We start from the raw sequence: 25,860 nt of genomic DNA, 5'->3' as shown, positions 1-25,860 counted from the left end.
GCTTAGGAATTAATTTTTAATTTTCAGTCAATCTATACTTAGTTGTACTGCAATCAGAAATAATTCTCTTTAACTGAGAAAACAGGTGTAATAGGACACTACAAATGTTCTTTTTGTATCTTAGCTTTCAGATGGTTCAATGTACTTCATTTGATATTTCAAATCATTGTGGAAATGATTTAACGTTGAATAAAACTACCTTTCTGTAAATTTAAGCATCTTCAATAAAATATCATAATATATACTAGACATATGAAATAATGTATATATAATAAATAATAAAGGATAACATTAAATGGAACCCAAAATTTTCAAATATAATTTTTTTTCCTAAATGAAACATACTTGAATTTCTCTTGTAACAAACCAAAAAAAACCCCCAAAAAACCCTCAAAATTGAATGCAAAACCAGAGCCAAAAGATAAAAAATTCCTTTAAAAAGAAATTACATATTTTGATCAAATCTCTAAAGATACACAATCAAAAAACAATAACCAATTTGTATGCATATTAAAATTTTTGGTATTCTTCCTAGTACAGTGACAGATACTTCTTGGAGGCATTGCTACCTTCTGTTTTGTAAACAATTTTCTACAAAACATGAAGAGCCCAAACCCTTCAGAAAGTTGCAGTCCTTCTTCTGGATAACAGAATAATTCCCTTGGCTATTTTTAGTTCATATTTCAGAGAACACCACATTACAGGAACCCTTATCAGCTGTAAAGGTGGCTGCACTAATGTATCTCACCATGAGGTCTCCCTTTCCCGGGGATGAAAGTACTGAAATTACTATTATTGCCAGATTGACTGAAAGAGAATAGTGGTGCTCATGGATTCAAGATGCTTTTGACACAGCTTGTGGGGGTGGTGTGAATGGCAGGTTTTAAAAAGGGGACCCAATTCTGCCTGTAAACATTTTCACCAGCAGAAAAATAATGCCTGATCTCCCTGTAGACACATAAATGACTGTCCGAGTGGATTTACTCCCCTAACATATCAAAATTTATCAAAAATTTAAGGAATTTAGTTTTGGCTGTTTTAAATGGAATCTGGAAGATTGGGAAGTGCACTGAGGTCAACACCAAGGGGCAGAAAAAAAATTTTGTGATAGGACCAAAGTTGTGAATAACAGAGACAAATGTCCTCTGGTTGGTCCTCCCCAGCCATGCACATGTGATTGAGGATGGTAGCAGCAGACAGAGACTGTAGGGGAGGAGATTTTGGCACTTGTTATATCTTTACTGTCTGTCAAGGCATATGTGCTCTGTCAGTACCACTGCATCCTGCTTGGCACCAGGGGCACGATGTCTCCAGGCAGCTCTCTTTGCTGTATCGGACACCTCATCTCAGAGCTGTCTAAATGTCCTCCAAAATGATGATGACTCCATTGGGCTCGTGAGCAAGACACATTTTAAGTACAAGCTATCCTTGCAGCTGTGTGAATTTTTAATTAATTCTAGTAATATAAAGAGTAATCTCAGTATTTACTATTACCACCCAAAAGACCCCAACCCCAGGTGAGCTGTGAAAGTGGGGAAGTGGATCTAAAATTATTGAGAAAATAAAAAGAAAGAATGCATGCTCACTGCTCTTTCAGTTCAGCTTTTCTACATAAAAAAAAACAAACCAAAAAACAAAAACCAAAAAACCACAAAACCAAAAACCAAACCGTAAAGGATAGGCATGAAGCCTGTAGTCCTGCTGGAAAGAGAACAGAAAGGACTAGAATCCTCTTAACCACCTGCTAGGAGAACTGAGAATTAAAATTCTCAACTGCAATGTTGCAGAAAGAATTAGGATGCAAGAAAGGCAACAGAAGACCAGACAGCAAGAGATTGGGGGAGTATGATGGATTGCAGCAGAAAGGGACACCAAGCTCAAATCCTGCATGAAAAAAAAAGGGTGAATGTCACCTACAAAGGTCAGAGCTCTAGACATTAGCAGGGAGGGGAGTTTGGAGAACTGAATTGCTGCATCGTCTCTACCCTAGACACATACAGATAAAGGGCACTACAGACAGCAGCACAGGCCCTGCAGCAAAAACCTTCCCATGCAATTCCAGCAGAGAAAGTAAGTTGTCTTTACATTAGTCAAGTACTTTGTTTACTTACTTTTCACCTGAAATTGCCCTGTTCTCTCCCATTTAACCTTAAATTCAGATAATTTTTGCTCTCTGACAGACCACGTAAAATTATCAGAAGCAGCGGAAATTAAAGGGCAGAGGATATTGCAGTAGTGAGAACAGGTTATGGCAGGCTAAAAACTCTACTGTAAACTTACCTTTTAAAATTCCCAGCACATACAATATGTACTACTACTGGTATGATAGCTCTTCTACAAATAATCAATACTTACAACATCTAGCTTTCTTCCTTATAAGAAGTTCCCATTCCCACATGTAATCCCCCCAAAATTTCATTTTCCAGGAAAGATACAGAATTACTGGCATAAATACGAAACACAAAACATCCTAAAAGGGTTTGGAGAACTCAAGTTCGAGTAACGGGGTACCTATCTTATACTGGGTAACTAATAGGACTATTGTGCTAAAATGGAACAGATAGGACCAACTACGAGAGAAGCAACATTTATTTCAGCATTAAATTTCTAGAAAAGTAAATGATGATTACAATTTTCTTTTGCAGTAGAGCAGAAGAAAATTGTGCAAAAAACACAACTCCCTTCTCTTGACTATAGTGCTTCAGTTGCTGCAAAGGCAAAGGGGCAGCAGTATCACAGAGGCTATTCTTCACTTGCCTTGCTATTTTTGGTGGCTTTTTCCAAAGCAGGAGAACACCAGAGAGAACAGTCAGAGGACCTCTGACCTTCACGTTTTGCTAACTCACTGCCTTAATAAAGATGGCTGCTCTCTTATCCTTCATTCAAATCTCTGATTTTCAGTTGGCACCTTTAACATTGCATCTAAGAGAAATCAATGTGAAATTCATGTCTTATTCAAGTAACACCATTCTAATGTTCTGATTGCTAGACACTTAAATACAGATGATTGTTTTAAGTGCGCTAGTTGAATGGGTTAAAGATTCCTTTTTAATAACAATATGAAACCTGGATGTTGGAGATAATATATGCACACTGTTCAAAAGCCCAGTGCCTAGAGGGTACTCTGTGTTTGACTGCGAAGCTCTGCGTTTGGCCTGCCCCTCCCTTGGTATTACTTCTCTCTCTGCTGAGGCACTTGATACAAGCACTGGCTTAAGCACACACTTGCTTTTGGCCTCGGATTCATTCTACAGAAATCTAGGCATCAAGCCAAAATGTCACTGTAATTAATGCTGATGATGAGTAAAAACCAGAATGCCAAATCAAAGTTCAAGCTGGAAGCCAGCTCCAGTCTCCTGCAAACAGACTTGTCTATGGCTGCAGACAGACTTGTCCATGGCTGCAAAGACTTGTCCAGCTCTTGGCAGATGCTCCCACATAAAGCAAAGAGAATCTTGCTGTTACAGATAATTACAGAAAACATCACAGGATTACTTCTTGTGACAAACAAGACTCCACTGGATTTTCATTCACTTATTCAAGTTTTTCTCTGAGAAAGTGTAAATTTTCTCCTTTCTCCTCTTATTAAAATATGGGTATGAGTCAGGCATTGCCTATCTGCAACACAGCAAAGCCTAGGAGCCTCCCAAGACTGACAAGGCACTCAGCCCCCACTTTTACTCTGCTATTAAAATCATTTGGCAGAGATGAATATGGCAAGCTGCTGGTTCAGGCCTCTGGTCATTCTCAAATCTGTCAAATGTGATGGCTTACACTTGGGAATTCTGGAGCGTGCATCCTTGGAAAATAAACAAGCTATTAAGGGCTCTCCTGTTGATTGCGCAGCATGTGAGTCCATCTCATTATATCTTTATTCTTTTCCACTATCAAAATAGTCTGTCAGTAGAAGTCAAGATATTTATTTGTTAGCAAAAACAATTCTGACATCTACTGATACTTCATTCTCTGTTTATTTGCCTTTTGTCTTACCAAATTCTTCAATTTATGTTTTTCTAACAATTTTTTGGCTTTTTGTTTGCTTGTATTTTATGGTATTAAAACTTCTACCAGAGTTTGTCTGAAGTAAACTTTCACTATTTTATTTATAGTTCAATTGCTGAAAGTAATTTCTTTTAAAATCCCTTACTTGAGACACTCACAGAAGTGGAAATCTCTTGGGGCAGAAATGAAACAAACTGACATATAAACCAATTTGATAAACTTTTAAAAATACCCACTGAAAACAATGAAATATATTTCATAAAGCAGAGAACAAATAAATTTGATCCTACCAAACCTTTTGAAAGAATTATAAATTCATAAAGATAATGCAAATATATATTTTAAATATTAGAGTAAAAATAAAAGCCCTTTATGTTCTAAGGTATAAATGATCCATAAATATCCTTCCCCTAGAATTGGCATTTTCCTAAGACTTTCCTTAGAGAACAGAGATTGCCTTTGTGATTAAAACTGTAACATAGAGGATTTTCAGCACTTACTTCTGAGTGATTCAAAATACAAGTTTCTTGATGTTATGTAACATAATTTTTCTTTATGACAAGTAGGATTTAGGTAGTGATCAAAAAGTCTAGGTTGGATCATTCTCAACCACAGATGTCTAAAACTGTGGCACTTAAGCACTTAAGGACACCACCAAATGGCCTGATTTCCCCAGCTATTGCACACCCTTCAGTCTATTGGCAGACAATCTGCCAAAAATTATTGCAAATAATGCATTTGAGCAGGGAAAGAAGAAAGGTCTCCTACTACTTCTTTGTTTCTATCTATTGCTCCCAAATATCAGACAGATTAATTTTCTACTTTAAATTATCTGAATTAATTTCTTAGTGTATTTTTACTTCTAAAATTTGAAGGGGAGGAGTTGGTTTACTCCTGAGTACTGAGTCTTCATCCTTCATACATGGATGCTTTTTATTTCTCTGAAATCAATGAACTTCACAAATACTCAAGTAAATTTAATGAGAAATGCTAAAATGCTCTGTTTAATGCTGCTTGAAAAGATCCTTCCATTTGAAGGTTAGTAATTTCTGAGTCAGGTTCTGAATGCATGGTACGTCAAACTTGACAGTTTTCCCAAAGAAAGGTTGTGTTTGATGATTATTTTAGGGAGTAAGGTCCGATGAATATTCATGTTCCAAAACTAAATTCACTGGCTTAAAGCTCTTCAAACTAGCCATTTGGTTTCCTCTGCCTTTTTAATGTGTCCTGTGTGTTCTTGCTGCGTGACAACTGACAAATAGAAGCACTAAACTGCATTTTCAAGACCAAATATTTTCTCTGCAATCTCATTAAAATCAGTGGAAGTTTGTGACACGTCTTTTAAGAGGTTACTCTCCATACTGAAGTTTACTTTTTGGGGCTGGGAAGGAACATCTACTATGATCCAAAATTGCTCCACCAAAAAATAAGAAAGTTAACTATTACATTGCAACATACTGCAGTATAACTGGAGTATAGAAGGTCAGTAAAAACCCGCAAAGTCTGAACATTCTGAATAATGATGGGAGAGCATATCATGGAGCTTGTGTAAGAAAAGAATTCTCCACCTCTCAGATGGAGAAATCCAGTATTGAAAAAATTAGTCCTCTTAAGTGAGACCAGATCATCAATTCAGAAAATTCAGATAGCAGCCTTTATCTCACTGCAGCATAGTACCATTAAAGGCAAATCAAAAGCTGGCAATTGCTTCTTATTTCTTATAATTCAGGCATCATTTTGCAAACTGCCACTTTCTCATGCACTGCCATATATTATATATTATACATATAATATTCTTACTGGGTATGTAGGCTTCAATGTACAGCCTAGTAAGTTCACAACATGCAGCACTGTGAAAGATAAGCCTTTGAAATGGTGTGACATTTCAGGGTGAACAGCTGAGCCATCGTTTTCCTAGCAAGCCATATTTCATAGCCAAGATTACCTTGTGCAACTGAGAAATTGTCTCCTAAGGCCACAACATGCTACACAGTCCTATGAATCTGCCCAGAACCTACATCCCAACAACTAATCATGTAAAGTCCTAAGTGATGAGATTTTCAGTTACTCCCTTACTGAAAGTGGGACACAGACATTATTAGGATTGAGCATGAACTCTCAGTGAGACACAGATGAGAGCAGAATATGGTATGCAACTTCAAAAATAAATTATAACCCAAGTGGAACTTTCCATAAGCTTAAAAGCCTCTGCCAGTAGAAAAAGGTCTTTTATTTCCCCTTGCTCATCCAGCAGTGCTGGGCTGGCTCAATATGTTCTATTTGGAAATGGCACAAACAAATAATATTGGGAGGAGAGAGAAGGAAGAACAGCTAACAGTCCCATTGACATGATGGCTGCCTGGCAGTGAAGATTAGGAAGCAGTGTTGATAGGAAAAACCAAAGATAAGCAGGAGAGAACAACCAAATCCTACTTATTCCTGCCAATGACTAATTTACCCAAACCCAAAGCTCTCTTTGTAGGCTAGTTGTGACTTCACCTCCCCCAGTGACAACCCTCCTTTGTGAACTGCAGTGGTGACCTTTTCCTGCAGGGCTCAGCAGCACTAATCCACCCTGTCAGCCATCCCAGGAGCCTCTTCTATCTTTAACCTTTGTACAAAAGCCTTACGTATCGTGGTAAGCAGAATAAGTAGTTGCTGCCAGAATCAAATCATTAAAGCCAAATGAGTTCATCTACATTGTTGTCACTACAATGAACAACCTAATCTCAACTGCTGTAAAAAATATTGATTAAATAAAAGATTTTAAAGAAGTAGCTGCAGTTATTTTCAAGAAATTGCCTGCAGAAAAATGGAATCTGAAATCAGCATTCTGGAAAATTTATCTTGTTTTGATCTAGGTTGAGTTATTTTACCTAACTTCATTCTCACTGTTTGCTGATCAGTTTACTGTGAATTACTCTAATTTAATTTGATATTCAGATATTTGATGGATGTGAACTTCTTTAACCATTTTTCTGCTACTATAGAGAATTTTTTCATTATTCTATTAATATTTCCATTAACTTAGTAATATATCAACAGAACAATGAATATTAAAAACATCTCCAGTGAGAACAATCACTGTGAAATACCATAATTCTCCTGTTTCTTTGTGGTTTGTGTGCCAAAAAGAGTTTTGAAATATCTAAATCCCATTTTGGTTTACCATTTTGTTGAACAAACTGTTTATTACAACCTGCTCTGGGGGTTAGTATTTAATAGGCAGACCACCTACAGGGTGCACACGGTTATATAACACCACCAAGTGAGTCAGGAGACTCCTCTCCTTGATTAGAAAATGAGCTTATTCTGAGTTCTCATGTACCAAGTCTGGGAGGCCTCCATTATTTTATAGCAGAAATCAACCATTAGTGAGAGGTGGTATTGAAAGCTTCATAAAATAGCTTTTCCCCAAAATCGAAAGCAAATATGAGGGAGTAGCAGAAATATGCTTGGCATTTTCTCTTTCATCACATCATGGCTGTTTGTCAAATACAGCAGGCCTTCTTCTCATGTGAGGATTATGTAAATACTATACACTTGAATTTACTGCATAAAGCATCAGGATTACTAAACAATGACTTCTTGATTCCCTGTGGGTTGTATTCCCATTGCGTGGTTCTGCATTCATTTTCTCAAATTAACTAATACTAACTTCCTGCCTTCCAGAATTCACTGAGTATCATTTTAAAGTGTTTTCCTCCTTTTCCTTTCAAAATGCTAGGACTCTTTTTGTCCAGATACCTTGGCTTATGAAGTTATCAAGGAACATTTCTCTCTGTCATTTTTACCTAATGCTAATTGTACCTTTCTAATCAACCACTGCCTTGCAGAAAATCAAGAAATGCTTTATCAAAATGGACATAAACATTACTATCTGATAAAAGCCTCTTTTCTAATGCACTATCAGTAAAGTTATGAAATCTATTACTTTTTGTATTCCGTCATGATCATTATATTATTGACTCCTGGCTCTAATATTTTGCTGTTTTGCCTTTTATGCTCTTCTTTTCTGATAGCGCTCTCTCAGATATTCCTTGCAATTTCTTGCCTTCTAGTATTTATTGCTAATTTTTATTTTAGTATTTTATGTTACTGCATTTGAAAAAACCTATATAAAAACCCAACCCAGTGAGAAGAGTCAATTTAACATGATGCTCTGGGCATAACATAAAATCTTTACTATGGGAAATAGAATATTCAAGTGAGAACAGCCAAATATAATTATTTAGCAACAGTGCTGAATTAGAGTACACGGTGAAACAAAGGGGCTTTCCAATCCAAATCTCTAATTTCACAGCCCTACTATCTCAGTACAAAATACCCTCAATTTATCTTTTCATGAATTATTCCATCTATTTTAGGCATGCCATTTCAAGGAAGAATTCTGCTGAAAAGGAACAACGCCCAGCATGACTGAATCATTAAGGAATAACATTAGGTGATGTTTTTGACAGAATTTGAATAATGGCTGTAACTCTAACTTTGTAGGAGTGGTTTCAGATGATCTTTACTAATGGTTGCCATAAGACGTATTATGGTGTCCTCTAGAAATAATACTCAAATATTTTAGTTGAATATGTTCCCTGCATACTGGAGCAACAGGCAACCAAAATCTTTGCCCCAGAATATTTATAATTTCCAGAGCATTTAGGACACGAGAGGATGAGAAAAAAGCCAGCATAAGCATAGAAGCATCAGTGGTGACCACATGCAAAACTGAGCGAAGCAGATGAAAGAGCCAGATGGAATTTGTTTGCCTAATCAATAAAATCAGAAGTAAGGGTGTAAAAAGCAGATCTATGACAGTTAAAGAAAAGAATACATTATTACAGTGCAGGAAAAAAAGCACAGGTAAGATATGGTTACTTTTAAGGAAAAATGGTTATACAACTTTTGAAAACTTAACTCTGGAGGATTAAAAGGGTTAATAGCCAGTCTGCAAAGACAGCAGATTTAGAACTTCAATTTTTAAGAAAAGAATAGCTCTTTTTCTTCTGTTTCCCTGATTTCAAAATAAAGAAAACATTCAGCACTGGGATGTTTGTAGTATCAGGGAATGTTTGTATATGTAGATAAAAATATTAAATACCATATGCTTCCTAAAACTGGTGATGGCAGAGTTATAATAGAATATTTCCTTCCTTTGTAATTGTAACAAAAGGAAAATATCAGCATTTGCTGCTTGCTCATTTCTACTTCTGAAATATACAGCAAGGTAATGTAAATTAGGTATAATATACAGCACTATGCTGTCAAGCAGAAATTGGTAAATAATTAGCAGACCCGAATGACACAGTCAGAGTAAATTTTTAATTATCTAGTTCATCAGACCGGAAGAGCCAAAATAGCTTTTGGAACCTAATGCAACTTTATAAAATTCTTTGATGAATAATTTTACTCTAGCTGTAATCACTTGGAGAACATATCTCCAACATATCTATAATCACCAGGAGAGCATTTTCACTGCCTTTTTCTCTCCTTGGCTCATAGTGTCATTATTTATCTGTCACCTTCCTAAGGTAACAGATAAATAAAAAAAAAGCCTTACACTTTGTCCTTCAAGAGCTAAAAGCTTATCATGCTGTGTCATTGCTAACCACTTAAGGTCACAACCTCTTAGTTTTTAACACCTATCCATTTTCAGAGTGATATTCAAAGTCAACCAGCTTTAGGCAAAGAGCCAGCACAGATGGTGACAGCACGAAGATGCAGCACAGCTTGTGAACACCACTTCTTCCTCCACGGAGAACCTGATCCCTCACTGCACAGATGCAGAGAGGCACTGACTCGTGGGTGTGTACCACGAGCACATGCTCACACCACTTGGACAAGCACCTGCAGGCAGGACACACATAGGCATAGGTATGCTGATGCAAATATAATGTGCTGATTGGTGATGTGCAGTGATGGGTTTTCTGCAGAATAGAAAAGCAAGATTTTGAGTTTGTTTAAATCTGGTGTGACTTAGGGTTGGACATGGTAAAGAAAAAAGTGATGATTTTTCCTTCTGAAAAATTGCCTACAACAAAAAGCATACACATTTCTTCAGTCAGTCTAGGGAAAAAGAAACAGTCTATGTAGATTTACTGTACTATGACAATTTAAAAACAGTAAGTGACATAGTATTAACCCAGGAACTTCACGCCTTTGCTCTGCTTGCCTGTTCAATTATAGCTTACTTATTTGGTTTGGGATTTTGGTGTTTATTTTTCAAAGTAAAGCAATTAAATCCAGGCAGCTTGAAATAGAGGCTACTATATAATGATTTAATGATTTCATCAATTCTGTTATGTGTTTTCTGTAAGTTTGGGCTGAAATACACCTGTAAGTCTCCAATTTTGTATTACGTGAAACAGGAAAGATTGTTTTTTGTAACAGCAAAAGAACTCACGTTGTAGTAATTTTCCTGGTTTATCCTCTGATTCTTTTATTAGATCCTCTAATTATTAAAGTCCCAAAGCACCTGCACATAATACAAAGAGTCTGGCTGAAACCCAGAGCACACTCATGCTTTTCCAAAAATTCTATAAAACATATGCTATTTTGTCAGAGAAAGCAAAGCAGACTTTGCATTTAAATTATAAAAATGGCAATGTGCATACAAAAATAGCTGATTGCTTCCACAGCTTAGCTGGAGCTTATCAGTGATTCATATTAAAAATTAAATAACTCTTAGGCTCAGAACTTGAATGACTAAGTCTATGACACAACAGAATTTTGCTGAGAAGGTAATGGGACCTCTGGCTGTCTGTGTTTATAGCAGTAAATGTACCAGGATCACAGTCAGGGAGATAAGGCAAGCTGCTTTATTAAATCACTGCCAACAGCAGCCAATCACCCAGGATCTCACCCCAGCATCCTGAACCTCTCTCATCTCCCATAAATGCCATCTTGAGTTAAAGCCACAAAAAAAGCAGGGCTACTGCTTGGCTGTGCACACACACAAATATAACAACCCCAAACCCAAACCAAAACAAATGTTAAAACTCCTTTATCAGCTAGAAATATTGAAGAAGACATACCAGCAATACAACACATCTATTTTAGCCTATTAATTACTCCAGTTAGACAACTAAACTTCAGAGGTGAGTCACTAACAAAGAGACAAGGTGGCCATAAGTGGCTTCACTATGTAGGGCAAAAAAGATCCCAACTTAAAAGCTCCCCATTACAATGAAATATTTTCCCCACTTCCTACATTAATAGATGTAATACTCAAATTGGAGAGCATGCTAGCAGGTGACAGATGAAATAAAAATATAGCTGCAGACAGCAAAAACATTTAAAGTCTGTTGCAATTAATTAAGTCTCTGACATCTTTGGAAACTTCGTCCTTGTCTCATGCTCCAAACTTCTTGGCTGTCATGTTTGTTACCACACACTTTGCAAAAGCTGAAATAATTCTTTGAATGTTCCATAAAGGCAGCAGTACGTGAAAGACTTTTTTTCCAAACTGAATACTGACAACAGCCTTTTGCAGTTCTTTCTCATTCCTGACTACTGTTCCTCTCTCCCAAAGTCCAGACAGTGGTTATCACTTAAGTTTACTCTGATATTAGAAGAGATTGAAAGATAAGCTGGAAGAGGACAGAGCTACTGAAAATTGGTACACTGGGAAAAAAATGTGAGACAACAAAGCCAATCTGGAAAACAAACAGTAATCATCTTCAGAAATGTAACTGAACAGCAAAAGTAGGTTCTCATATTTACTGCAGAGACAGATAGGGACAGAGGTAGATAGTGACATTTCAAAAATTCATCAGTGACCTAAAATCTCACCATCAAAAACACTGTGGCAATAAATTTAAAAGACAGGATCACTATGGAAAGGCCTATAGCTAATTGCTGAGTAACTAATAGAATCAAATACCTATTAAAATGGAGAAGCAGACTATTTTGACTATAGAAGACTATTTTGAATTATAGTCTATCCTAGAAAGGTACAACTAGAGCAAAAGGCTTTTTTTGGTCAAACAAACAAGCAAACCAAACCAACAGATGCTGAATATGAGAATGAAACTGTAGCCATGATATTTTATGAAAAATCCTTTGCTAGGATTTTTCCCTCCTGTGGAGCTGAGTAGTCTCAGGAGAGAATTGTGAACAATAACTATCTGCTGCTGTGGAATGCAACAGGTGCATCTTCCATTGCTCCATGTGGATTGTTTTCACTTGATGACCAATCACAGCCACCTGTGTCCAGGCTGTGAGCAGTCACAAGACTTTGTTATGCACTCTATTCTTGTTCTTTCAAGCCTTCTGATGATCTTTTTCTCTCTATTATTTTAGTATAGTTTTAATGTATTATTTTAATATAATATATATCATAATATAAGAAACCAGCCTTCTGAAAACATGGAGTCAAGCCCCATGTCTCCACACATGGGGATTTCACAACATGAAACTAGCTGGAAATGTGAAAAAACCCAAATAACACAACTACTGGAATACAGGAAAGCTGGTCAAACTTAAAAGACACCCCAGGAGGTGTAATAGAATTCAATATTGCTTCAAAAGGAAAAATGCAAGGAAAAAGAAATGAGCAAAATGAGTTAAAAGTTCGAAGATTAAAAAAGCCCTTTCTTGTAAAAGAAAAATGGGGAGGAAACCAATTAGTAATATGGCTTCAGACAAGTCTTGCAGGCAAGAGATAACACCAGAGAAGAAGCATCATGAAGTAATGTTACACAAATGGGAATACAGAAGGCTTTTATAAAAATATCAGAAGAAAAACCTAGCACTAGGAAGAGAAACCCATTAAGGAAGGGGGTCTAACTTTAAATCAGCAGTGATTCAGAAATAACTGAGGTAGCTGCTTAATTTAAAATATCCATCTCCAACAAGAAAAAAATTAAAACTCTTAAAACCAAAAATTTGTTCTTAAGAAATCCTTGCTTTACCAGTGACAATTTAAAAAAAAATTTTTTTTTTAAAGATTTCTCTTGGAATTTACAGAAAATAGCAGATAGAAAAACCTCATAGAGAAACATCAACATAATACTAGCTTTCAGGAAATGCATGAATGATTCTGTATGTTCTTGTCCAAAAATTTATTTTTTTCTCTGCTAAAAATAAGTCCTTTAATAATGTAAAAATGAAAATGTACTGGGAACGAAAAGTCTTTCCCTTGTTTAACCAATGGAAAATTAAAGCAACCTAAGCATTAAAGCGAATTTATATATGAAGACTGCAACTTATTACACACCACACCTTCAATTATGTATTTTTTCTTAAAAACTGTTGCTGCCATACATTTTTATAGAGCCTCTGATATAAGCTTCACGAGATCTTTGATTAGAATAAGAAGCCAGCTGATTCATAGGACTTGCACCAAGTCCTGATGGAACTGACAACCTTTATTACAAACTGGCAGCCAAAAATGTATCAAGGAACTTTGAAACTGTAGCGCAAAGAAAAACTATCAGTAAATTTTTGCCACGATAGGATATTACTCTGAAGAACTATTGTGATAAATGTCTTTCCATTCCTGACACAATAAGCAGGTATTTATCTAGACTTAATACAATTTTCCTCATGTACTTTTGAGTTTTACATACTCAGCTACTGCAGGTTAAATCCCCTGTTCCATCCCAAAAGCACACAGAATACAATGATGCCTCCAGGCCACATCTGGATTTCCACAATCTGGGGATAATTGGCAATTAATAAAATGTTTTTTGTAATCAAGAGCATCACAAAGGGTTCTTCTGCAATCACTTGGCTACGTGTAGCAACTGGCAAGTGCTGAGGCATGAAGCTCAGGGAGCCAGACCACCTCTGCTGAGCTCACAGGCCCCTCTGAACAGCCAGCAGCACTGCAGGGATGTTCAGGGCTCTCTCTGAACCTGGCCAACATCCCCTGCAACAAAAGGCCAATCATGTTTCTCTAAAAGAAGTCAAAGCATCCATGCTGAAGCCAAGCACAAAATACATACTTGATTTTTATTTTTTTTCTAGTTAACAGCCGATAAAATAATTTGAGAATATCCCAGTTGAGTTGAATGATGCTATTGCAGGGTCTAATGCTGCTGGCACACTAACCAGAGCAGAAGGGCAGCCACACAGGCACGCACACTTCGCCTGTTGAGAACAGCAGTCTCCTCAGTACCCTTCTGATATCTTTTATGCATAGTTTCAGCAGCCTCTTTAGAGGACCTTGAGGTGTTAGGAAATGTATGATAATTCTGCTTTGATACATAATTAGCAACACAGTTTGCATCCTCTTCATGATGAAGGCCCTTGCCTCCTGTCTCTCTGGAAGTTTCCTCTCCTGGTTTAGCCCAGCCTGCAGGTCACTTTCTGACTGCCCTTGTAACATAAACACATCCTGAAGGGCTGCTAAGGAAAGCACTAAATCATTTTGGTGATGTGTAAAGAGTATTTAGAGCTAATAAAATCCTTTTTTGAAATCTCTGAATGACAAATGCAGTATTGCATGTAGGGTATGCACTGGAGAGGAAGTGTAGGAGCTGTTTCATCTTTTTCTCTGGGACTGAGTAGTAAAATACATATAGCAAAAGTTAGGCTGTTTAAATACTTTAGAGACCCATAACATTCTCATCAGACTGTTCCACATCTTCTCAAGTCATAGCTGTTCAATATAATGGGGTTTATTTTCCTATTAGAAATAGAAAAAGACAGGGAAGGAGAGAAACATTCATGTCTAACTGAGTTTCCTTAAATAGATATGGCTTTCTATGACATGTACATTAATCCACAAATTTTTCTTGAGGAAATTCTCAAGGGTCAAATGAAAAGAGAATGTAATTTGCTAAATCTACAGCTTAAGCATTCAGCTCTTGAATCTAATCATGTGCCATTCAGAAAGACCTGACAACATGTTTGGCATAATTTCTACGTTATGGCACACTTCTACAAACAGTATTTTGGAAAAACATTCAAAGGTGAAATAGAAAATAATTAGCTGGGAAAGATTCAGTTGTTTAAAGTTCACTCAGGAGCATTTCTGTTTGCCTAAAAGATGAATAGTAAATAGGTAAAGATTTAACACTGTCCTCTAAAATTTATTTTATTTATAGTTTTTCAAACTCCATAGTGCAAACTATCCTGAAACAATTATCTTTTTTTTTTAATAAAAGGATTCTTATTTATTTTGCCTACATTTTCCTGGTTTTTTTAGATAGTTCTTGTTCCTTGATAACCTGGCTCAGATTTTCAAATAAAAATCCTATAAAACCAGATGTGAGATACTTAAGTTGGATTAGTATTCCTAGGATTTATCTTAAGCTTTTACCTCAGCTTCTCCTTGCAAACACCAGGAACAAAACCCACAAAGCTGCTACTCAAATACAAGAAGGTGGTTTCTCAGAAACTGGTAGCAGAAATAGGAGAATTTCCTTGCAGCACTGAGACAGCAAATATCACATTGTTCAGTTCTCCCTTGTAGCAGAGTTATGGCTAGTTAAAGGAAAGGAGCATTTGTCAAGGAAATAGTTATGGTTACCTCAATAAGCATTAGTCAAACCCACTACAGACTGAGAACCAAAATTACATGTGGCATTGCTGACCAGCTACCTTTAGTATTTATTGCCTTTGTGTTGACTTGGACCAAATAGCTGCATTAAGTCCAAGAATCTGACAAAACATCACCAAGGCAGCAATCCAAAATTAATAAACTATCTATCATCAATTTTCTGTGATGTAGGCTGTTCTTACTGCCCACACTGGAAAGCTGCAGAAATTGATTCAGAGTTATTGGGGCTCACTTACCACTACTCTACAATTCAGTGGCTTGATGGAATCACACACACACACACACACACACAGAAAAGCCTGGTCGTCTTAAAGTTTCCAACATTTCCAATCCAACAGATGCATTTCAAAAGAAAACATGTGGATAATTTTATTGAAAATAAGCTGTTTAGGGAAAGATGTTGAAAATCTTGTTAGGATATTAAGTTTCAAAATTTATCTGGAAGGCTCTAAATTGTTGTTGTGAACACTTATTATTTTTAATACACAAAATTATATTTCCTACATGATTTTGCATTGAATTTATCCATTTGATATTAATCCATTTCTCAAGAGTATGGCTGGTATCATTAATTTAAATGACTAGAAAGAAAGATGTACTAAAGGAGGGATCATACATTTCTTTCCGTACTGAATAAAGGAAAAAGATTTGTAAAATAGAGCAATTCAGTTTCTTACTATGCATCAGAACGTTTGGGTTATAAGTGGAAGACTGAGTCAAGTCTTTTCATGAAGGGGAATGATTTTAACTCAAAGAGGAAAAAGAATAATTCTTCAGTCTTAAAAAACATGCTGATTTCTCTTTCAATAACTTTGATGTATAAAGAAAGACTCCATTTTAGGAAAATCATTCTAAAAACCCTTGAAAGACAACTCCTTCCACTAAGGAACTATCACTGGGTGACAGGCTGTCACTTCACTGCAATGCTCTACTAGAATTTATTTTATTTAAAATTAAGAGAAAAAAAGTCTTAAATTTTTCAAAACAGTTATGTTTCATCTTAATATAACACAAAAGCTAGATGTCTAGCAATGTGGTAGTTGACAGAGATAAGGGCTTCCAGATGGTGTTTCATGAATCATGAAGATTATACACCTTTGCTGATCTCAGGCTTCTCAGAAAGCATTACATGTCCTCCAGTCTTCCCAGAAGCAGACCACTTAATGAATTTTGTCTACTTTAGTATTCAAATCAGTAAATAAATATCTTAGAGAAATCTAGGCTTAAACAATGAAGTACCTTTATACTTCATATCTTGTTGCTCAAGTTCACAATGCTATTAAAATTTTGTGTACATTTCCAGTTTGAATCAAAAATTTCAGCTTTTATGTCCTGGATATCAGTATGAATCTGTTCACTGATAAACTCTCAGAAGATATGGAATACATAACAGTGTTTTCTGGCTCTGTAGTTTCTTTTCCATAAACTGTCTGAAATCCTATCCATTTGAAATACTCTAATTTGACTTTCAAATCAGTAATACCTAGTGTCTGATCAAAAACTGTTGGGTATTTAAACATAAAAACCACTAGCTTCTATCAGTAAGATTTGTTTCTAGAAAAAGCACTTTCAGGAATGACAAACACCTGTTTTAACAGTTATTGTATTTCCCAGGGCAATGCAATTGTTTCCAACACCACACATGTATTTAAACTGCAGTAAAGCAATTTTTGTGTTTATGAATTTACATTCACAGCAGTTGATAGGGCTAGCAGCCATTTTACATTCTGTTCTGCATTATGAAACATGCTAGAGTGTAATACATTCAAAAGGAATAAAAGGGAAAATTTAGCACATCAGAAATTAAGGCTAATGCACATAGGTAAGAGATTAAAAGTTTACTGTTTATTAAGGTAAATTTAATTAGGTAAATCTGGTTTTAAAATCTTCAAATAATGTATTTCAGATTGTTTTAGATTATTCAGTCCACTAAGCAGGTTTGAATTACAAGTATATTGTATTCTTTTGCAAGAAAAACTTCTATAGATTTCATTGAGGGTTCCACTCTAAATTTACACATCTGATCCTGCTTAAATTGTTATGACAGTCTTTTGTTTACAAAGGAAATCTTTGAAGATTTAATATTTTAACAATTAGATGCAGATGAGATTAGTGCTGTAACATCAAAAGAAAACAAACTCCTAGCATATTGCTGCACCAAACATTTCCCTGCGTGGAGCTGAGGTTGTCCCAAGGGGCTCAGGAGGGCCAAGAAGCCTCCACAACAGCATTTGGAGAACAGATTGATGAGGGAGGCTTGTCTTTTTCTCTCTCCACCAAAAGAAGACTCAGAGGTGACATCATTAAGATTTATAAGTAAAATGTTGATATAAGCAAATGGAGGGATTTTTTTTTTTTTTCCAAAAGGGAAGGTTAACACATGCTGAGCTCTGCACAGGGTATTCTATGTGCTGGCTGGCAGGTTGTCAGCCACATGGAATTCTTGCAGCTTTCCCTTCATGCTCTCTCCCTTTGAACTCACTCTTTAGCCAGCCTACAGTGTTCAAAGTGTATTTCTCTGTCAAAGAAAATAAAAGGCTCCCATATTTTTGAACCTGCACACCTTTAGAAACATCCTTTTCATTTTATTTATCACAGATAACCCATAACCATTTTTCATCTGGATTCCAGCCATCTTTAACCACTAATGATAAAGTTACCTTGCAATGCAATTTCAGTTCCAAAATGTATTCAACATCACTGCTTTCCTGGAGGCCCAGCACAGAGCAGCACTGTTTTGCTCCAATAGCAGCACATGGCAAAGGAAAGAGTCAAAACCTCTTGTGCACTGTAAGCAGCCCTATAGGCTGGGCAGCAAAGTGCACTCGCACTTTAAACGTTTAGTTTAACCTAAATTTATTCTTTCTTTTGCTTAACTATTTTTTCCACCTGTGAACTAGAAGAAAGTACAGGTGCACAAAACAACAGTATATTTAACCCCTTTCTCATGACATCTCATGAGTGTAAAAAGCCCATCCTGATGGGACTCTCCATTTTTACCTATTTCTCATTGTTCTAGAGATCAGCTGAAGTTGCCAAATTCATATTTTATTTGAAATAAACTTACACCTAATAAATACATGGCAAAGGATTTTTATAGAGTTACAAATTAATTACTTTCCATTAAAGGGTTAATTGGAATGTTCTTATAATTCATATGTTTATTTTGACAAGCAGGCAATATCTCAGTCTGGAATGCAACTATTATAAAAGCAGTTCTTTAAAAAATGACTTAACCAAGAAAGAAGTATCTCTCAGGCAATTTGGAACAAAAGACAGCTTAGCAATCATGAGCTGCTTTATCTCCAGTAATAAATCATAAAAATCCATATTTTTATATGGATTTTATGAGGCGTCTGTGTAAAATACCATGTGCTTTTTAACGTTAGAACTGTAATATCAATTGCAACTATTTTATTACAAATTTCAATATGATTTTTTAAAAAATAGCCATGCAGGAGAACAAAATGACAACATTTGTTTCCTCCAGCCACCAAATTAATCAAGACATTTTAAAGAAATTAATTTGTTTCTTGACTCCAGGAGCAAGTAGGTATCACATGGGAGATTCAAGTTCTTGAATTTTATATTTAAGCCTGGGGTATTTTGCTTAATGATTTAAATCCTACTACCCATGTTTTATTCTAACACAAAGAGGCAGTACAGTAGTCTTTGCTGGTAACAGTGAAGTACAGTGGTGGACCAAAATGCTGCTGCTGAAACTGTAAGCTGAGCCTTAGAAAGCTTTTATTAAATAGATTGATACTCTCTTCAGAAGTAGACTGCAATCAAAATAAACCATCTACACTTTGCTCGAAGTCAAGAATTAGAAATCTGTTAATAAAAGATAAAGTCCTGCTTCACTTAAAATGGCTTTAAATTATTAAACCAAATTTCACAATAAGCAGAAAAGCCAACATACTGCATGTCATTAATACCTAGCTCCACACCATCCACTTTTGAAACATACATTTATGAAAATATTATACATGTCATCTGTAAAGAGTCAGCCTTTGGCTAAATAAACCTGCAGCAAACCATATGCTCAGCTCATTTAGCATGGCATGAGAATGTATTTGTCTTGTATCCCTGCAAAAATTTAAATACTTCTTTCTAATAATTCCTTTTTAATCTAAACTGAAACTAGCTGTCCCTCTTTCTTCCAGTAATAAAAATTTCAAAAAGAGAAAACTTAATTTGTCATTTGCAGCCTGGTCTTGTTTTAAGGTAAAGATCTGCCATTCACATTTGCCTATTCTGAGTATGATTTTCTTATGTAAGCTGGGTGCAAAAAAATGTGTCTGCAGACATGATGTTGCAGGATCCTGACAGTTTAATATACTAATGACAGCATGCTAACAATGCAATTTGTTTATGTCACTGATATGCATATGGTATCTGAACCTAAAACCACACAGCTGGTAAATGTTTCCATGTTTTGTTTGTGGTTCTGTGGGCAATTGCAGTAGATGTTTAAAGCAAGTAAGGAAGGGTCAACTTCACAAAATTAGATCAAAGTCCAGTTGCTTTGCCTATTTTATGTTGCTCAAATCCTGACTTTTGAAGGCATGACCAGAAACAAATCATACTAATTCAAATAACATTCTTTCTAAATTAATAATGCTGTACAAAATTGTATCACTGAAAAATTTATTTCTCATTATGCTTTCGAAAATAAGGAATTCATCCTCAAAGAATTCTGAATACTTAACAACATAATGAGCCAAAACTCCAGGAGTGCTCCTTTTGACACAATTATTCTGCCCTTCATGCATGGATACACACATATTTATGCTTTAGGTACTTAAATTTAGCATCCATACTTTGCAGAAACAATAAAAGCCAAGATACACACTGAAATAGATACTTCTAACTAGTAACTTTCTTGATAGTCTAGCAGATGCCAAGATAAGGAAAGATTTACACCAGAGACTATGAAAATGCAGGATCATTTGAGAATAATAAAAAAGTAAATGGTGGGAAATGTTAACAGCAACAGCTGTGAAAAGAAATTAGAGAAGATTAAAAGTATAGAAGAGAACAATAATAGTAAAAACTCTTTAAAATTTAAATTGCTTCACAAGAGTGATTCTATAATTACGGCTTCTATAGGTATTTGAATAGTAATTGCAAAAAAGTGAGGTATAGACAAATTTTTTCCAACATCCTAAGAATTTATTAATACTATAAAATCACAACCAAGAAAATGATAGCAGATCACACAACTGTATGAACCATGCTGACTTTAAGACCTAAAATGACTTTTTTAGATTGTGAACAGAGTAAGTCACAGGCATACTGAGTGGTGAAGCCAGATGCAAAGACATTGGAAGCCTCCCTACACAGGGAAGTTTTACAGCAAAACTCAGTTTTGCCCAAGAAAGCCTTAGACAGCAAGAAGAAGGCATTTCCATTTCTGTGTTTTATTATTTATTATTTCATATTTGTGGGATGGATATTTGTATTTATTGCCATAGACACAGGAACCCAGTGTTGGAGAGACCAGGAATGCTGGCAGACAAAGGAAAGGCTTGATAGCTGAATGTGTGCACACAGTGAATAGTTCAATACTGTGGCATATATATTTCCTTTATCCATAGTAAATCCTGCTCTGCAACCAGAAGCAGCAAACTGAACAGGTAATAGTTGCAACTTGGCAGAAAAATGGTCACATCAATACCAAACTGCAGAGACACACAGCAGAAAACACAGTATTTTAGTATAGTGATGAAACAAACATCACACAGACTCATCTGGACAGAAAAGCAAAAAGTATGCTCCTCCATTAAGCAACATCCCAACGGGGTAAATTCCAAACAACAGCAGAAATTTTAATGTGCTTCTAGAACTGTACAGTATGAGAACAGAAATTGTATTCTATTTGGATTTCAAGTTACTGTTCATGATGCCTCAGCCTTCTCTGATATGACCAACCCTATGAAATAGAGCTCCCAGTTCAATGCATATTAAACTCTAGAAAAGTTCCTTTTTCAAACACACAGTATTCTAAATCAAGGCTCATCTACTCAGACAAACACCAGAAGAAGACTTATAGTCATTCATGCAGGATGTTAGCTAATAAACTACAGGCAAAATCTGGAATTATTTTATTATAATTAATAATGTATTATGGTGATTATGGTTTGGCTGAGAACAACCAGGCCAGCCTCAGCTAGTCTGAGATAACTGCCAAAACTTCTACACATGTGGCAGATGGTAGAAGCCTTTGGGAGACTCCTTATGCATAAGAACTCTGAATTACAGGGGCTCAGATTCAATGCAAGAGCAAAGTAGCTGAAGTGGAGTATGATAGAAGCACACTAAGCAGCATAAACTTTAAAGCTTTGGGTTTCATCCAAAAAAAAGGTGAGAGAAAGAATACTGCATTCAAGGGATGCAGTGAGGGGAAAGGGGTTGTACAACCTGTGCTGACTCATGAAGGTGAAGAAAGCTGTGACTTATGACACACTGCACTAAGTTCTGCATGTATAGGGAGTGGAAGGACAATGTTTGAACTCAGTGGAGCTATATCCCCTTTTAATAGGGCTTACTTTAAACTTCCTTAACAGTCTTCATGAACATCACAGGGTGGTTTGGAAACGTTACAACCTGCATTGCAACAAACCTTATTCTTCCGAAGAACATAATTCATTCTCTGTGCTTATATCTAATCTCCTTTGGCTCATCTTTGAAAAAAGCTTTGAAATCCAAGAATTCTCAAATACTCCCTCTACAAGTCCCAGAAGGCAAATGCTAGAGTGTAGAGGAAGTAGACAGGACAATAAATGAAATGTAATTCAATATCACTGAGAACTCTCTTAGCTATATCCCATGTTATACCCGATAAAAAAAATCTATCTTCCACTCTGATTAATTTCTCATGGTAACTGAAACAAGGTAAATTGGAAGGAATAGGCATTTAATTAAACAAAATAGTGTCCAATTAAAAAAAAACAAAACCAAAACAAAACCACCCAAACAAAACACCCACAAACAAATGAAAAATCAACACTTAATGAAACAACTGTTGACATCTGATGCTGCCAGTGTCCTTTCAGCCTTTACAATTCCTTCACCAGAAGAAGCAAATTTGCTGTACTACTTTCTGTACCAATGTGCTTTATGCAAGCAGTGCTTTATGAAAGCAACACTTAAGCCTTGGCTTATGTTGACTTTGTGAATTTAACTTTTATGAAGTTCAAAGAGCAATTCAATGTTATTATGGGGATGAACTCTCTCAGGCTAGGTTTCCAATGTGGAGATCCTTCAATCGATTGCTTTTTGGAAAGATGTAGAGATACAGGTGCTCTCTGAAACAATTTAGTGTCATCACACTGGGGACCTTCCTGTCCTTTTACACAATCCAGGAAATGAGAATCAGTCTGAAAGTATAAATTTACCAGAAATGGCATTACCCTTAGAGATATCAGTCCACATCTCTAAAGAATATTGTACTGCCAGCTCACAAGGAGAAAAAGTTTTAAAATATAAGCAGAAGATATAACTCAAATTGTCAGAAAAAGCCCAGGTTGAATTTTCATGAACATGGGACTGCTGTCAGCAAAAGCTGCTGCCTCTAGTAATGGGCAAAATACCAAAACTTCCCTCCCACTTGCTAATGTAAATCAGATATTTGCAGCATGTAATTTATTTTCTGCTGAAAAAAGATGCCAGCAGAGTCCTTTACAACATAAAGGCAAGGGCAGATCATGCCAATTATGAAAAAGGCTTATAGTAATGATACCACAGAGAAAATGCATGTGTCCTTCACATATCTACAGGGATGACCATGAGGAAAATAATCCTCTTTCACAGACGTTTATCATCCCAGTGGAAAGGCATACCTTGAAGCTGTGACACAAACCCTGTTATTTTCTGTTTAGAGTAGACAAAAAATGTCGCAAAAGGCTATGTGAGATCAGATGAAATCTTAGGTACTCACACTGTTTTGAAGGAACGAAGCTTACCCTGCTGAAGTCTCAGCAATCTCTATTGATTTTTTTCCCTGATTTCACATCATAAATATGGCGCACATTCTTGAAGATCATCATAAATAATTTTTTTCTACCCACCACAGGTTTTTTTGCAACCAGTTGTGGTAAGCATGTGTTTTATTATCATCAGAACTCATAAAATTATTTACATTTTACACTTCCTAAACAAATTTTGCTTTTTCAAGGAATAACATGCACTTATATGTAAAAAACCTCCTCCTGTGTCCATGAAGAATGATTAAGTTTGTAAAAGTAATGTACTGAAAGGTCAGGAAATACCAGAATTTGTCTGAATAGCCATAACTTAAACACCTTATGCCTGAACATTATGAAAAACCTTTCAAATAAATATTAACATAGCATGTTCCATGAAGACTCATTTAGAAGATCTAGAAGAACATAGGAATCCACTTTTCTTTATTTGTGTAAGGGAAAGTAGCCATTACTTTTAGTTCTACTTCACATTTGTAGATGATAGACTCTGAAAAATATGTATGAACCTGCACACTGCACAGAACAAGCAAATACCTACATTAAGACAAATAAGCACAAATAAGCATCCAGTATTTGAGTGGCATCTAGAACTTGAGGAATGCTAAGAAAAAATTTAAAATCCCTTATTTTGCACCTTTTTTTTTTTTTCCTCAGGGGAAATCTGCGTGGTTTGAAACCCGGGTGTGAATACTGCATGGTGGGAAGAGCTCTATTAATTTCACTCCCAAGGGAAAAAAAGAGACATATAAAAACGTGGGCACTAGTGACATTCTCTAATTGCATGACTGCCAGCCTCTAAATTTTCCACCTTCTCTCTCACTTTGAGCATAAGGTTCTTGTTCTCACATATGGAGCTCCACAAAAGTCCCTCCTGCCCACATCTCGTTTCTTCCTTCTGTTTCTGCCTGAGTTCTATCCAAATTATTTTCTAAAACGCCTACTGTACACTTTCTCTGGTCTTTGCATCATGTCAATGCTCGCATTCCAAAGAATCTATCCATGTTCATTTGAATTTCTATCTAAAATAGGATTTTTCTGCAAGGTCAACAAATGCTCTGATATCAGCTAAAGCAACCTTCTTTTTTAAGTAACTGGTTTCCTAGATGAAAATTATGTCCCTGTATCCCGATACATTGCTCACACTGTTTGACCAATGCAGACTATTCCTGACTTAGGTCACAGGCATATTTTAATCAGAAAATGTGAAAAGTACAAATTATTTTATACCTAGATAAATATCCTAGAACTTCTTCAACTAATTTGCCAGGTTTATAAAACCAGAACCACTCCATGAACCTTTCCCCGCTTTGCCCCCTTTGTGATTGAATAAATTTTTTTTCCCCTAGAAGAAATTTTATTTTAAAACAAGGGCACTCAAATTGACCTCATAATATTTTAGACTGCCAAATTTCACAGCTGTTCCTTATCTCTATGATGGTCTGACCAAAACCTCAGAGCTGACAGCTCCAAGTTCTGCAAAAGCTGGGTTATGCATTTTTATTTCTCAGATGTGGATAAAAGCCACCAATATAAATGTACTTTAAGCTTAAGGAAAAGGAACAGAGCATGTTTTTTATGCTGACACCCATATATAAGGGCAGGATGGAGTTGTTTGTTTTTTCATGCTGTACAAACAATGGGACTGAACCCCAACTCCTACTACTTGCCGGTACTGCCTTCTTCAGATACTTGCAAAGGGCAAAACAGATGGACAAGATCATTGCTCTAGTTCCAGCCAAATTCAAATGTATGTTTTGAACCATGTCACCAGGCACACGCAACTGTCAGCTGCCTAGAGACCATGTGAATTTTCCCTCTGTTCATCAACTGATAAGGTGACCTTAAAAATCATGTCCCATTTCAGAAGTTTAAACCAAGTAAGGCCTGGGCTTCTTAATATTTTCTCTTACATCTACAACAAAAATATCTTCCTGAGTCTTGTTCCCATGTGAGAAATTCACCTTTTTCCCCCACTCATTGTGGTATTTGCTATTTTGGGTGCTCAGAAAACTCACAACCTCAGAACCTTGCTTCCAATTCCTTATATGATATTTTAGCAAGTGCAAAGAATGCAAAATATTTATAGAGCTCAGACAGGTTTTTACTTAGCAAAGCACTGTTACCTGTCAGCATCCACAGTCACGTCATGAACCCCTCTCTGGATGACGTCTCGAGAGGCAGCAAGGTCTGGTATTCGGTTCAGACTTCTTGTATATAGGTTGAGTCCTCCATCTGTCATGTACCTGAAAATAAATTTGGGGTCAATCAGTGGGAAATGCAGCCATCTGGCAATGTGTTGCACTTTAAAGTTAATGGTCTGTGAAATTCCAATGTTTAAGGTACAGGTTGTCTCATTAGATGGTGAACTTA

At 36.2% G+C, this 25,860-nt stretch overlaps 1 protein-coding gene across 8 annotated transcripts in view; it reads right to left on the bottom strand.

Annotated features, from left to right (window-relative positions):
- The window catches only part of NAV3 (neuron navigator 3), a 509,399-nt gene that overhangs the window by 76,969 nt on the left and 406,570 nt on the right, over positions 1-25,860 (bottom strand). For all 8 annotated transcript variants that reach the window (XM_039704096.1, XM_039704092.1, XM_039704094.1 and 5 more), the window contains one exon: positions 25,614-25,733. In XM_039704096.1, the coding sequence (XP_039560030.1) occupies positions 25,614-25,733 (120 nt within the window). The remainder of the gene's footprint in view (positions 1-25,613; positions 25,734-25,860) is intronic.

The sequence above is a fragment of the Passer montanus genome, unplaced genomic scaffold (assembly GCF_014805655.1).
Source record: "Passer montanus isolate IOZ18808 unplaced genomic scaffold, ASM1480565v1 scaffold17, whole genome shotgun sequence".
Lineage (NCBI taxonomy): Eukaryota > Metazoa > Chordata > Aves > Passeriformes > Passeridae > Passer > Passer montanus.
Note: the sequence above shows the minus strand (reverse complement) of the source record. Positions and strands in the feature narration are given on the sequence as shown.